General features: G+C 40.2%; 1 protein-coding gene across 1 annotated transcript in view; it reads left to right on the top strand.

Annotated features, from left to right (window-relative positions):
- Positions 1–1421: 1421 nt before the first annotated feature.
- Positions 1422–15006, top strand: part of cttnbp2 (cortactin binding protein 2) — an 88681-nt gene continuing 75096 nt past the window's right edge. The window contains 2 exon segments of the mRNA XM_054620239.1: positions 1422–1602; positions 10883–10990. Coding sequence (XP_054476214.1) covers positions 1522–1602; positions 10883–10990 — 189 coding nt within the window. The 5' untranslated portion in view covers positions 1422–1521.

The raw sequence follows: 15006 nt of genomic DNA, 5'->3' as shown, positions 1-15006 counted from the left end.
TCTTATTTTATCTTAAACTATACAGGATTATTTTATTTTATCTTAAACTATACAGGATTATTTTATTTTATCTTATTTTATACAGGATTATTTTATTTTATCTTAAACTATACAGGATTATTTTATTTTATCTTATTTTATACAGGATTATCTAATTTTATCTTATCCTATAAAGGATTATTTATTTTATCTTATTTTTACAGGATTATTTTATTTTATCTTATTTTATACAGGATTATTTTATTTTATCTTATTTTATACAGGATTATCTTATTTTATCTTAAACTATACAGGATTATCTTATTTTATCTTATCTTATACAGGATTATCTTATTTTATACAGGATTATTTTTTATTTTATACAGGATTATTTTAAACTATACAGGATTATTTTATTTTATCTTATTTTATACAGGATTATTTTTTATTTTATCTTATTTCCTATACAGGATTATCTTATTTTATCTTATTTTATACAGGATTATCTTATTTTATCTTATTTTATTTTATCCTATAAAGGATTATCTTATTTTATCTTATTTTATACAGGATTATCTTATTTTATTTTATCTTATTTTATCCTATAAAGGATTATCTTATTTTATTTTATCTTATACAGGATTATCTTACTTTATCTTATTTTATACAGGATTATCTTATTTTTATCTTATTTTATACAGGATTATTTTACTTTATTTTATACTATACAGGATTATTTTATTTTATCCTATAAAGGATTATCTTATTTTATCTTATTTTATACAGGATTATCTTATCTTATCTTATATAAAGGATTATCTTATTTTATCTTATCCTATACAGGATTCTCTTATCTTATCTTATCCTATACAGGATTATCTTATCTTATCTTATCTTATCCTATACAGGATTATCTTATCTTATCTTATTTTATCCTATACAGGATTATCTTATTTGATCTTATCTTATCTTATCTTATCCTATACAGGATTCTTATCTTATCTTATCTTATCCTATACAGGATTCTCTTATCTTATCTTATCTTATCTTATCCTATACAGGATTATCTTATCTTATCTTATCTTATACAGGATCTTATCTTATCTTATCTTATAAAGGATTCTCTTATCTTATCTTATACAGGATTCTCTTATCTGGTCTTACTGGTGCACCGGTTCCTCTCCCCCCAGTCTCTCCAGTCCCCCCCCCTCCCCGGTGTCTCTTACAGCTTCAGACCAACAGCTGCTGTCAGTCTCTGTGTGACGCGCCTCCTCCTCTCCTCGGGACGCAGCGCCGCTTCTCCTCTGGTTTCCTTCTCTGTGTGTCCACGCCCACACCGGATAAAGGACTTTATCATTCTACACTCTTTTCTCTTTCTTCTCACACCTCCAATTTGCAAACCCTCCCTCCCTCCCTCTCCCTCCCTCTCTCTCTCTCCTCTCTCTCTTCCTCTCCATGCCTGTGCGGTGCGCTCAGCAGCGCAATAGTTAACCTGCGCCGGATGCGCCGTCGCTCCGAGCAGCAGACCTCTACAGTCCGAAGATGGCGTCGGAGGGAGCCAGCGGAGAGCAGCCTCCTCCGGGACAAACACTGGCCACCGCCGGGCTGGGGACCGTCGACACGGTAAGACACCGAGGAGAGGAAGAGGAGAGGAAGAGGAGGAGGAGGAGGAGGAGGAGGAGAGAGCTCCATGCGTCCTGGTGGTGTTGGGTTAGAACATGGTGCGTTTTGGAGAGAAGGGGGAGGAAAAGCAGTGCGCATCTATGGCAGGAGATATATATATATATATTTATATATTTATATATATAGAGAGAGGAAAACAAGGGTGTTTGGCTGTAAATGGGGATGCACGACTCACTGGATACAATGTTTCTTTGCGTCTAAATGTTTCAAGTGGATTCTTTTGTTCGCCTTGTTCGGAAACGTTCAACCCCGCAGATGTAGCAGATGTAGCCTCCTCCTGCTGCAGAGACTGTGGAGTTAAAGCTGGATGTAGAAGCTTTTGATCGAGCATTGCACAGCATTGCATCCCACCTTTTTCTTTTATTTATGCAAACGCTTTTCCTGCAGAGCTGCAAGTGGCAAAGGAAAAAAAAAAATGGTTATTTTATCAGTCCCACATGATCCCTCACAGGCTTCCATAGGCTGCAGCCAGGAGCCCTCCTCAGGGTTTACACATATATTGACTCAAGACCAAAGTAGTCTTCCTCCTGTTCACACACACACACACACACACACACACACACACACACACACACACACACACACATAGTTGTGATTTGTCACAGGTTGGTTGCCGTTCACATCCCTCTGTTGTGCAGGTTGATCAATCTGTTGCCCCTGATGCAACCTGCCACGCTGTTGGCAATGTAATGCACAATGAGCCATAATGCAACTTGAATTTCTGATTTATTGAACTTTTGAGTAACACATCCAGTGTTTTAATACCTTTAAAACACTTCTTTGGATGTAGGCTGCTGGAATAGAAAGCAGCCACGGGTCCCTGAGGTGAGTGGGTGGTAGTGTGGGGTTGTGTTGTGGTGGTGGTGGTGGTGGTGGTGGGGGTTTGATCGGTGAGCTGAGGAGATGTGGGAGAAGAGCTGCAGGGGTGGGTGGGGGTGCTGCTCACCAGACACCTTTCTAAACTGGTCTTAATTTCAGTGACTCAGCTGGCATAGCTGGGAGTACCGTGTCAGAACGGCCCCGAGGCCGCTTTATGCATTTAGCGTCGAGGTGAACAGGTGCTCCGGAGACACGGGAGCCGGGCAGCCTCCTCAGCCTTCCCCTAGTTGCTCCTGCCAGCAAACTCTTCCTCCAGCGAACTGGGGGGGGGGCTTCCGCCTGCCCCAACCCCCAACTCCCATCATGCCTGTGGTGGTTAAATAAAGCACTTTGCTCTTTGCTCACCCCTGTCAGACTCTCTGCTGTGAGCCCGGGGTGGGGGGAAGTTTCTCGTTTCGTGAGGTCTCTGAAGGACCGGCCCCCCCCCGCGGTCAAGAGAGGGGTCAGAGGTCAATGAGAGGCACTCTGCTGGTCACCTCCCACTCGTTTACCATAAGACATGCTGGTGTGGCATGCAGCATGTGTGCAGCCTGCAGCAAACCTCTGGTTCTGATGAGTGAAGCCAATGCGGAAGTGTCTTAAACTTGCATTCTCTCTCCTGTCCACCAGGGGGCGACTCCTCTGGTTGTATAGAAGTCTATGAGAAAATGACTCTACTTCTCTCTTGATTTATTCCCTCAGTAAACATTGTAAACATGAGTTTATGGTCTCAATCTCTAGTTTCAAGTCTTCTTCAATACAGCATGATGTTCATTTAGTAAATGATGCTCCATTTAGAGTCAAACAGACCATAAAGCAGGGTATGCTTTAGGGCGGGGCTACACTGTGATTGACAGGTCGATACCAGAACCACAGTTCAAAAATGGTGACTTCCTGTTCTCTCGTTGCAAAAAGCCAAGATGGCGACCGCCAAATTGTCGGACTCAACACTTCAAAACAGTAGTCCACAAACCAATGAGTAGCTTCACGATGACTACGTCCACTTCTTATAAACAGTTAATGGACCTGCTGGAGTTAAAGGAAAACATGCTTCTTTTAGTTATTTGGTTAAAGTTGATGAGATCTTAGGATGCAGAAACATCTTGAGTCCAAAAAACATGAGCAGTCAGATGATTAAAAGGCTTATTTGGTTCATTGGTTGCGATTCACTAAAGGCTGAAATAAGATAGCTGTAACTCAACGCTGTCTAATCACCTGTTGTCGGCTGAGAAGGTTGAAAGAGTTTTAGCCTTAATTAAAGTTCAAAGCCTCGTCTCTATAACCTGAAAATAAGAGGAGCTGCAAAATGTATGAAATGTGAATTTAATGCATCTGACAGATTCGACCGTAATCAAAAATGAAGATTCTTAAATTCATGTGAAGTGACTCGGTTTGTCTTGGTTGAACTACAAAAAACAGTCCGTTCATGGTCCTACGTTGGTGATACAGAGTGAAGCGTCTTGTCACTCACAAACAATCTTTGTCTGAATATAGACACCAGCTGCAGAGAGAGAACTTTTCATGTTAGCATACATATAATGAATGTTAATCATCTACAGCTGATCTAATCTGATGTCTGTCATCTTAACCAGCTACAAATGAGAAAACCTGCTACTTTAATGTGATGAGATATGAGATAAAACTTTATTTATACTAAGGCTATTGATGTGCAGCAGTTGCAAAGAGTGCAAATATACAATGTCTAAGAGAACAATAACAAAAGGGGCAAATCCAAAATATATACAATGACAAATATCAGGTTTGATAAGAGATTTGATAGTCTTGAGTTTAATGACTCCATTGCAATATGCAGACTGGGAATCAGATCAAAAAGTGAGCTGATCACCTAGTTTATCAGAGCCAACCAATATTGTAGTATAATCTGTGATTGCATAGAAACACTGTGTACACACACTTGTGTTAACCACAGTAGGTCAAAGGTCAAGCAGGAAGTCGGTCTGCAAAACAAATGAAAGTTTATGATTGACAGTTTGCCAAACTTCCAAGTAAGTTTGATTGTCAGCTCGCTCGTGTTTGTTTCATGACGTTCATCAGTGAAATATTATCATAAAAACTACAGAAATAAGACCCGGGTTGTTTGGTTAAATGTCACCAGGCTCTCTATGATGTCTGGCAGGACCACTGTGTCAGTGAGTGGGTATGTGGGACATGCTGCCATATTGGAGAAGTGCCATTAACACAAGTGGCTGTAATGTCATCGCGTCTTCGTCCTGACAACAAAATCATTTTCTGTGCTCTCACGCAGGAGGAGTGTTTCAAATTACCCTGTAAACAAGCTGGATAGGTCATCAGAGAAGATTAAGTTTTAATTGTACAATCTAATTAAGGGTCACTTAACCTAAATTACAAATAATGTAACCATGCAGAACAGGCCTGTCACAAAGACTACTTTTGTTGGATGATATATTGTGTATATATATATTGTCCATTTTATATATATATATATATTGTCATTTTAAGACCATTTAATGCCTCTGATATGATATTATATTAGCATACTAATGCAAATGCACCTTTTTAAAGAACAATAAACTTTTAAAGATATTTAGACATTAGAATTAGAATGTGAATTTTTTTTCAAATATTCGATTTGAATTAAACATAAGAAAAATAAAACCACACCCCTAAAATAATAAATAAAATGGACCCTCAGGTTCTGACCCTGCAGTTTGTTCTGGCATCATGTTGGCTTAAATATTTGTGACATTCTGATCTAAACAAACACATGTTACACAACGGGCGATCTCAAAATCATATATATCGTACGACAAGTCGATAATAAATGATCTTGCTTATGTCCATTATTCTAATTAGTTCTACAAAGTAAGTTATAAACTATTTCTTTATGTTTTTACATGTCACTCAGATAATTCACATTAGACCTGAACCATTGGTCAATTAGTTGATATAAAGAAAATTAATCCGCAACTATTTTGACAATTGGTCCAAAAGTATTGGTCCAAATTCTCTTCTTCCTGCTTCTCAATCAGGAGGATTTGCTGCTATTCCTTTTGAATTTGGACTGTTTTTCAAAAAGTAAACAAGCGATTTGAAGATGCGACGTTTCATCTTCCACTATTTTCTCACATTTAATTGACCAACTGATTAATTTAGAAAATAATCAGCAGATTTATATTCAGCCAATATTTACATTTCAACACTTTTTCACCTGAACTTCATTAGAAATAATCCCAAGAAATGTCTCAAAACCTGAACATGTTTAATCAAAACTGACTGCATTGTTGGATACAACAAAATAAAATAAACTGACCTTTTTACATGATAGCATTATTCTCTCGTTACCCCTCACAGGCGTCTTATTTACAGGCTGTCATATCGCACAGTTTTGCTGTAACAGGACACGAGTCCTTTAGAGAAACGTACAGGCCTCGGCAGAACAAAACGATGGAGGAGCAGTCCGTCCCCCCCTCCTCCCTCCCTCCCTTCCTCCCTCGTGGCTCGGACTGAAATGACACAGGGCTTATTAAGCAGACCGGCGGCTAACAGCGAGCCGGCCAGGCTGCTCGTGCCCCTGGCGCTCGGCACACGACTCATGGAACAAATGAGTGTTCCCTTGTTTCACCTGCTCGCTGTGCAGAAACGGCAGAGAGAGAAGAAAAAAGCCCCTCCACCAAACCCAGAGCCCCCCCCCGTGACAGGACAGCGAGGCTCAGGGCCGCCGTCCATCAAGCCTCCCTGAGTCGACCGATCCTCTGGGGTGGCGAACGCTGCCGGGGAAAAAAAACGTGGCTCGGGGATCGATGTGGATGAATCAATCCCTCTCTGGAATCTCTCCTGCTTTTATTTCCAGGCTTGCCGTGCGATGGCGTCAGAGTTAAAACGTGGTTCAACTTAACTGAAACACTTTCCAGCTCCTTGTTCTGAAAATAAAATATTAGAGCCAGACGACTCAAAACTTCCTTTGTTAGAAACTGAAACTAGCTTTTAAAGCAGAGAGTGTTGGCTTCTTTATCCATATGGATTTATTTCAACTCTTCCTGTTTGAGCATTAACTTTTTTCCCTTCCGGTAAAAATAAACAACGTCATGGAGCGTATAAAGGACACAAAGGACTAAACACTTCCCGTTTTGAAAATAAAATATTAGAGGGAGAAGTCTCCAAACTTCCTATGTTGAAACACAATTTCTTGATTTAAAAACCTTTTGATTTTTCCTTACCTGTCTTGAGAAGACTTCTCAGACTTTTAACCCTCTGAAAGGTCTTCTTTTAATAATCCCCAAAACATTATTATTTTTTTACAATAGCCAGCAGCTGTACCTGTCAATATCGTCCGATTTTCAAGTCCTTGAACACATCATGTGGGATAAACGCTTCCGTCAGAAAAAGCTACCAAAAATGAAGCTTACAATTGTGATATTTTTTTTCTTCCCATCAAAAACATTATTATTCTACATGTCTCATTTAAGACATCCCCACAAAAAACCAGATCCTTTAAAATGCATTAAATTCTGAGCTCCTTAGCGCAGCTGGAAGCCATGATTGACTCGTATGAGACCAACAGTCACGTGACAACAATTCCATGAAACTTTGACTGAACACAGAGCAGAGAGGAGAGGTTGTAAACATTTGAATATATGTCAATATGTATATAGCACGTATGGCCTCCGTTTGTTCCAACATTGGTAACACTTGTGGACACAAGTTGTCTATATAGCTTCCATAAATGATCATAGAAATTCAACTTGCTTTTTTTATTTCTGTGATTTATTTCATTATGACGGCCTCATACTGCACAAAATACATTTTTGAGTTCTCTCTATATATCGCCCATGGTTGTGCTGTTTCCATACAGGTGCAGGATTTATATATTACAGAGAGAAATCAAAGCCACAGAGAGAAAATGTGACCGGAGAGAATAACGCCTGCAAAACCTGCTTGGTGCTCCGAGGGTTAAAGCAGAGAGTGTTGGCCCGTTTATTCATATGGATTTATTACCACTGTTCCCGTTGTGCGAGCATGAACTTTTCCCCTCTCGCGCTGAAATAAACAACGTCACCGGAGCGTATAAAGGACACGTAGAAGGCAGCAGCTTGATGAAATCTCACAGCGGGCCTGTTCAAAGTCATATTCTATCCGAGGGACCTCTGGACCGACTCCTTGATGAAATGGAATAATCTTGGCGGTGCTTCAGATGTAGGTTTGTAAATCATGCTTTTTTACGTGACGACCAAACGTCACCAGAATGAGCAGGTAGCAATCAGCCCGATGTGCACCAGAGGCCCGAGACGCTCTACACTTCCTCCTTTTCCCGCTCCGAGTCTTTGTTTTACTGAGGTGTTAGTGAACAAAAATCCTGCTGAAAAGCTTCCAGATATTGAGAATGCAGCTGGTTGAATGTCTCAGCAGTTGGTCGCCAACACGAGAAACTGGAAACTATACTGTCACCGAGCTTTATTTTATATAAATTGAACTCACTTTGGTTCTACTTTGAATGAGTATAATCCCTTTAAAGGTCCCTGAACACAACAATTTGACGCTGTGCTTTGGAATGTTGACTAACTAGATGCCGCTGTGATGTTCAGGGTTGTGACCAGGAAAAAACTCTCATTCGGGGAATCGGAGCTTAACTGGACTCTCTGTTTTTCTGTTTTTTCCCCAGAAGTCACGATGACTTGAGAAAAGTTTCCTTTTGGTCTGTTGTTGAATTTTACATCTCGAAACTCAAACTCCAATCTTCTGTCACATTTCTGACGTTTTTAGTTAGTTTCTTAACTGTCTCAGTGACATTTTTTTTTTAGATCTGATTCCTGCCCAAATATTTTTTTCAGCTGTAACTTTTATTGCTGAAATTAACATCAAAACACCTAAACAATAACCCAGAGATGAAATAAGTGCTCAGGTGCAGACTTTGGTAAAAGTACCAAAACATTACAAAATTAGCAATTAACAAAAAAACCCACAAATATCATCAAAATCTATAAAAAGTCCTCTTCAGAGTTTTATTCTACTATTCTGTACATTAGGGCTGCAGCCAACAATTATTTGATTAAGTTTACAATTATTTTCTAGAATAATGTATTACTCAGAAACTGATGAAAATGTTTTCCAACTGGACATCCTCAAATATTTTGTTTTGTTTGAAAAACAGTCCAAAACCCCCCAAAAACTTTAATTATTGTTGCAGAATAATTAACATGCAAGTAGCATTTTAATGCTGAAACTGGTCTTAAAGGAGCCAATTCCCTGCTTTTATTTAGTGTAAACTACAAACATGCACCCTCCTTATCAGTAACATTTAAATTAGTTTTGTTAAATCTTAATCTGCAAATTGTCTTAACTTAAATTGTCAAACTTTATACACGGAACAAAGATTCAAAACTGATGAAATGGAGCAAGTCGTTGTAATGGAATGGTCTTCACACAATTCAATTCAAATTTGTGAGGCATGTGCAGGTAGAGAGAAAAATGACATTGTTTTTTGCATTCTATTAAACCCCAAAAATCCACAGTGACCTGGCTTCTATAATCAACATGTATTGTATTTTTTATAGCGCAGACAATGTGATTCACCGTCAGAAGAAATAAGAAAGTTCCCACGATCAGACATTCTGCTTTTCATAATTAGACCAGGGGAAAAAAAGCTTTTAATTGACACGAGTGGAAGCATGAAGTGTTTCTGGTCACTCCCGATTACAGTCATCTCCACCCATTAGCCCCGCGGCCGCCACTGACCACATAGGTGCTTAATGACCTAGCTAGATGTAATTAGGCCCTAATAGCTACGAGGTAGGACGGGACATCTCGCCTAATTTAACGGGCTGCTCTTAATGACAACAGGTGGAGAGACCTGGAGTAGGTGACGCAGTGTCATATAAGCAACTTTTTCAATGTCAAATATTTGGTTTCACTTGCATAATAATGACAACACTAGCTCAATGTATATATGATAAAATGTTCATGGTTGGTTGGTCGGTTGGTGACGGCTCATAGTTGGTTTCAATGTCCCAACTTTTTGGTCCAAACTGAACTGTGTTTGACACTATTAAATGGGTTTTGGTCGACATTCATGATCACCAGAGGACGATCCTTGGACTTTTAAGCAAGAGCCACAAACAGTTTAAAACGTCCACTTGAAAGCATTCTCATAACAACAGCTGCATTTCTTCAATCTGAGCTATAATTGGAGAGAAATGCTAATGGAAACATTTTGTGTTCTCATATTAGCATGTTGTGTTTTTTTTTTACATCATTTGTCATATCTCTGGTGATGTCCTCGGCTGTAGCAGTGATTTGTGGTGTTCATGTGAGATGCATATTTAAAGCAAGCTGCCCACTGTGATGACGATAAGCTGTATAATTAGCTGCTGCTATAGGAACGGTAAGCTAATATGCTAAATGTTAGCACGCCCAAACATCAGAGGTGGAAGAAGTATTTAGATTAATTAGCAAAGTAAAAGTTGCAAAATAAGTGTGCAAAAATATAACATTATTAGTTAAAAAAACTTCATACATACAGAACCAGTCAAAAGTTTGGACACACCTTCTCATTCAATGGTTTTTCTTTATTTTTATTTTTCTTTATTTCTACATTGTAGATTAATATTGAAGACATCCAAACTATGAAGGAACACATATGGAATTATGTGGTAAACAAACAAATGCTCAACAAACCAGAATATGTTTTATATTTTAGATTCTTTAAAGTAGTTGAATGAGAAGGTGTGTCCACACTTTTGACTGGTACTGTATGTAGGCTAATGTTGCACAAGACAGAATTGATATTGCTTTATTATTCTGGTATGAATACTAAAAGTATTTCTGGAGAAGCAATACAAGAAACCAAAATCTTTAAAATGCGTTTGCAGCTAAACAAATAGCTAAGTGATTAGCCTTTTAATTAACATTTAATGGCCTTTTCGCATTAGACGCCATTACTCCATATGGCATCGCTATTGTTTGAGTCCCTTTACCATTACTGCTGCTCGCCAAACAGTCGAAAACTCAGCATTTCTGCAGATTGATGTTCTGCTAGCTGTTTTATTAAATCCCTTACTTGTGAGGGTTTTATAGCATAGTCCTCTCTATTCCCCTACCTTGTTTGTTCAGCTTTCTTGTATTTGCTCTAAAGGGTTAGGTCTATTTCTGTGTAAATACATAGAGAGAAATGCAAAAACTCCTTGCATGTGCAAACGTACCTAGGCAGTAATGCTGATTCTGGTTTATGGTCAAAGAAAAAATCAATACTCATTGTCATGAAAACAGTTTGATGGATATGTAAGAAGTATTACGGGTCCATTACACGTCCCTCATACTAAACTGATGATTGTATTGTGAGATTCTGACGTGTTTTTTTAATTTATTTTTATGTCCTGTGTTGCAGAAATGTGAGTTCAACATGGATAACCTGAGCAAGCCAGAGCTGCTCACTCTGCTGAGTATCATGGAAGGAGAGCTGGAGGCCCGTGACCTGGTCATAGAGGCCCTGAGGGTGAGTCCACACACACACACACACACACACACACACACACACACACACACACACACACACACACACACACACACACACACACTCCCGTACTCATTAGCCGAGCCTCTGCAGATCTCAGCCGTTGTTGGGTTGAATCCAACACAACCTGTTGGCCGGAGCAGGCCGCCCCTTTAGTGAAAGACTTGAGATGAGAGCTGCGATTGTGACCCAGAATTGAGTCTGGTATCGTTTCGGTTTAATGAGCGATGAATGGTCGCGAACGCTTCTGTCTGAATGCGGTATCTCTAGATCTGAGTCGGTGGCTTTTTATCCCCCCCCCGAGAAATGTGCACAACGCTGCAGAGATCACAATGACAGACTCGGCCCCACTGTTTCTTTCTTTGCTTTGTAATTACCCGCTGATAAGCAGTCTCTCTCTCTCTCTCTCTCTCTCTCTCTCTCTCTCTCTCTCTCTCTCTCTCTCTCTCTCTCTCTCTCTCTCTCTCTCTCTCTCTCTCTCTCTCTATAATTGCCTTTGTTGAATGGGAGCTGGCTGAGCGACTGGTTAGCGCTTCCTGCCAGAAAAAGGCCAGTGTGATCAAATCCTCACGTCCACCCAGCACCACCTGCTTAACTATCTGTAATAAAAACAGACGGATGAGGTCGCTGGTTTTGGCTCCTGTTGTTCCTTAGTGACTTTTGAAAAAACAATTAGGTCGCTGCTGCCTGAGTAAAATGTGAAATTGTTTTTTATTTGCATACATAGTGGGAAATTTGGGCCTGCAATACAGGCAAAGTTCTCAGCACTGTCTCTACGTGAACACTGCTAAACTACGTGTTAAGTGAGTTTTGAGGATGGAAAGTTAGTTTTTCTGCTGATGGTTGCTCTGTGTTTAAAAAATGTGTTTGATGGTTAAACAGTAGCTGGTCCACAAACAAGAAACAGATACAGATTTTGTGAGAATCCTGTTTTTGTTTCTGAATGTTTTGGCCTCTTTTTTGATCTAAATGAGTGGTTTGGAGAAGGTGATTTGCAGAACATTAATGATTATCTCTTCTAATTCTGCGATGTTTTTCACAATCACAGAATCTTACAAAGTGAAATGATGGGAAACTTGGAAAGCACAGACTTGTTCTAACATCCAAAGACAACATCTCTACTTTTTGATTTGTCTAAGTTGCAACAAAGCCTGCAGGAATCAAGATCTTTGTTCAATATTCCACAGAAATGACATATTTACTACTATTTATTACTTCCAGTGGTCTACTTGCTGTTATTCTATACACTGATCACTGTGGACTGTTCTGCACCTCATTTAAATGAGTTGTATTTAGCCTTCTGAACTTTAATATAGCAGCAAACAACTATTATCATTGTAAAGATATAGTGGAGTAACTGTTAGCACTCTTTGCACTGTTGCCGTTGTCTGCGCTGTTAGCATCGTTAGCTTTGAGCTGCTGGCTCAACGTCGACATGTTGAGAGCCGTTGAGAGGAAATGGTAATGCCTCCAATCTCTGATCTTTGCACTTTTCAAACATTACTAGATAGGACATAATCTGTTTTTATGACCGTCAAGCTGTGAACTTGTGTGTATATATATATATATATATATTATATTATATATATTTATATATATATATATATATTTATATATATTATATATATATATATATATATATATATATATATATATATATATATATATATAATGAAGGTTGGGATGAGTTTAAATGGATAACGTATCGATCTGCTGTAACCGAATACTGAGGCTGCACAGAATGACTCGGTGGCGTCCCGGAGAACCCGTCTCGCCCCCTCGTTGGAGGTCGCTTGTCCTCCAGGGGCTGGAACGCCGAGTTATTTCCGAGCAAACACCCGCATGCCCCTCTTCCATCTCTCTCTCTCTCTCTCTCTCTCTCTCTCTCTCTCTCTGCAGTTCTGTATTTAGGTCAGGATCGGGCGCCTCAGTTTGTCCATGCTCTACTTTTAAGGCTGTCCGCTCAGGCTTTTTTATAATAAGCTCTTAATGTGCAACTCATTCACAGTGTTGGGACTCCAGGGAGGCAGGGAGTTGTTCTTATCAAACAATCCGTTTTTTGGTTTGTGGCTGATTCCCCGAGGCAACTAAATGAGCCTTGATTGCTCTGTTGCACGCCAAACGCTGTCTGACTTTTTTGTCCCTGTTGCTGTTATTTTGGCTGTTTGCAAGCTGCAGACATTTTGTTCATTTCCCCTGAGATTGAGCTTGTTGTGTGGCTTTAAAGTTGTCAACCTTGCTGATATTGAACTGCGGCTTCAGAGAGTAATTTGAACCTTCTCCCCTTCTCTTTTCATTCATGATTATCCGTCCTGCTTCGTCTGTAACTTTTGTCCGTCTCCCTTTCCTTTAAATTTAGGACGGTCCGTGCCCCGATGTCACCTTGTCTCTGTCTCTTTGTGGTTCTGGTGTTTGGTTGTTTTTTGTGTTCCACCCTCACCGTCACTTTGCCCATGTTGTTTTTTCTGCTGGCATGAAAGAACCCCTGCGGGCCCCCCTCATCTCCCCTGTGGATGGATATCCTTTCCAGGTTTCAATGAAATAAGCCTCCTCTCTGTCGCAAAACACAAAGGGCCCGTTTGTTCTGTCGCTGATAAGCCTGATCCGAGAGAAGACAGAGGAAGGCAGGGGAGGAACAAAGAAGGGGGGAGAGAAATAAATAAAATGGAGAGAGTTAAGAAAGATAGCGAGAAGTCTGGACGGTCGGTTCGAATCATGAAGGGCGGGCGAGATGCAGAGAGAGAAAGTGAAAAATGGAGGCCTGATATCATCTCTGACAAAGCGGGACAGTGTGACAGAGAGGATTAAGCCAACTCCCCCATCATCCACCCGCTTTCCAGTCCTCTATCCAAACCTAACCCCCCCCCTTCAAACATTCAGAAGAAAAGCATCGTCTGTCCACAAGCTGCAGGGCTACTGATGTCACAGCACAATCAAAGCACAAATCAAGCTAACCAGCCTTATGAGTCAGCGTTTCAGAAAGCACCTTGCAGTGGCATGGTTACACAGAGCTACACAGGGAACCGAACCCCCTCCGCCCTGCCAGTTTGTTAGTGCAAGTCCTCTTATCTCCATACTGCCAATTCCCCCAACGTACCACTCCACCGCGCCCACACCAAAAGCTTCCAGGGCTTGGCACGACTACGCCGATTGTTTGTGGCGTTTGGAGTGTTATTAAGAGGCTTCGGTGCCGCGGATTAATTAGCGTGTGGCTAAAGCTGGCTGAGCTGCCGTATCAGGTTTCGTCCTGGAGGAAAAAGAAAAGAGGCTGCAGGCAGATTAGCCAAACGTCAGCGGTACCACATGATGGCCGGCGGCTCCACAAGTCACCCATTCTTCTGCTCCGAGAGCTTTCTGGAAAGGCTTTCGGAGACTACAGTTTTTACCCGACCCTCAGGGCAGGAAACTGTTTTGTTTGTGTCAACCAGTCACAGGTGTTGTTCTCAAATGAGGGAGCTGCTTTCAGGATACAGAACAGTAGAGTGGCGGCTGAAAAGGAGTCTAGGTGGAAAAGGACCAGAAGCCAGGACCACAAGGTTCAGGCTTTGGCCGACAGCCAGCAATGATTTCTCACTCGCACAAAGAAACAGTTTTACAAAGGCACAATGTCTAAAGGGCTGATGAAAGTAGAAAAGTCTCAATGTCATTAAATCTCCAGTGCTCAACAGTAACTTGTATAAGTGATTGCAAAGCTGGCATCACCTTTTGGTCGATGGAACTGAAAATATGGCTGCCATTTTTAGTCACCTTATATTTTGAGTATTTAAGATACTATGCAGATATACAAGTCAACTTGAAAACGCTACATATATACATACATGTCATGTGTATGTTACATGCTTCACACTCAAAATTATGACTCGGCAATATTTGAAATATCACTTATGCAACAGTTAATAAACTGCATTTATCTCGGGGTTCACACTTTGCTGTTTCTATTTTTTATATTTAAAAAAGTGATTGCCATTGATGGTAGCCAAAAGTTGATTGCCAATTTT

This window comes from Anoplopoma fimbria, chromosome 19 (assembly GCF_027596085.1).
Source record: "Anoplopoma fimbria isolate UVic2021 breed Golden Eagle Sablefish chromosome 19, Afim_UVic_2022, whole genome shotgun sequence".
Taxonomy (NCBI): Eukaryota; Metazoa; Chordata; class Actinopteri; order Perciformes; family Anoplopomatidae; genus Anoplopoma; species Anoplopoma fimbria.
This window is presented reverse-complemented; position numbering and strand designations above follow the sequence as displayed.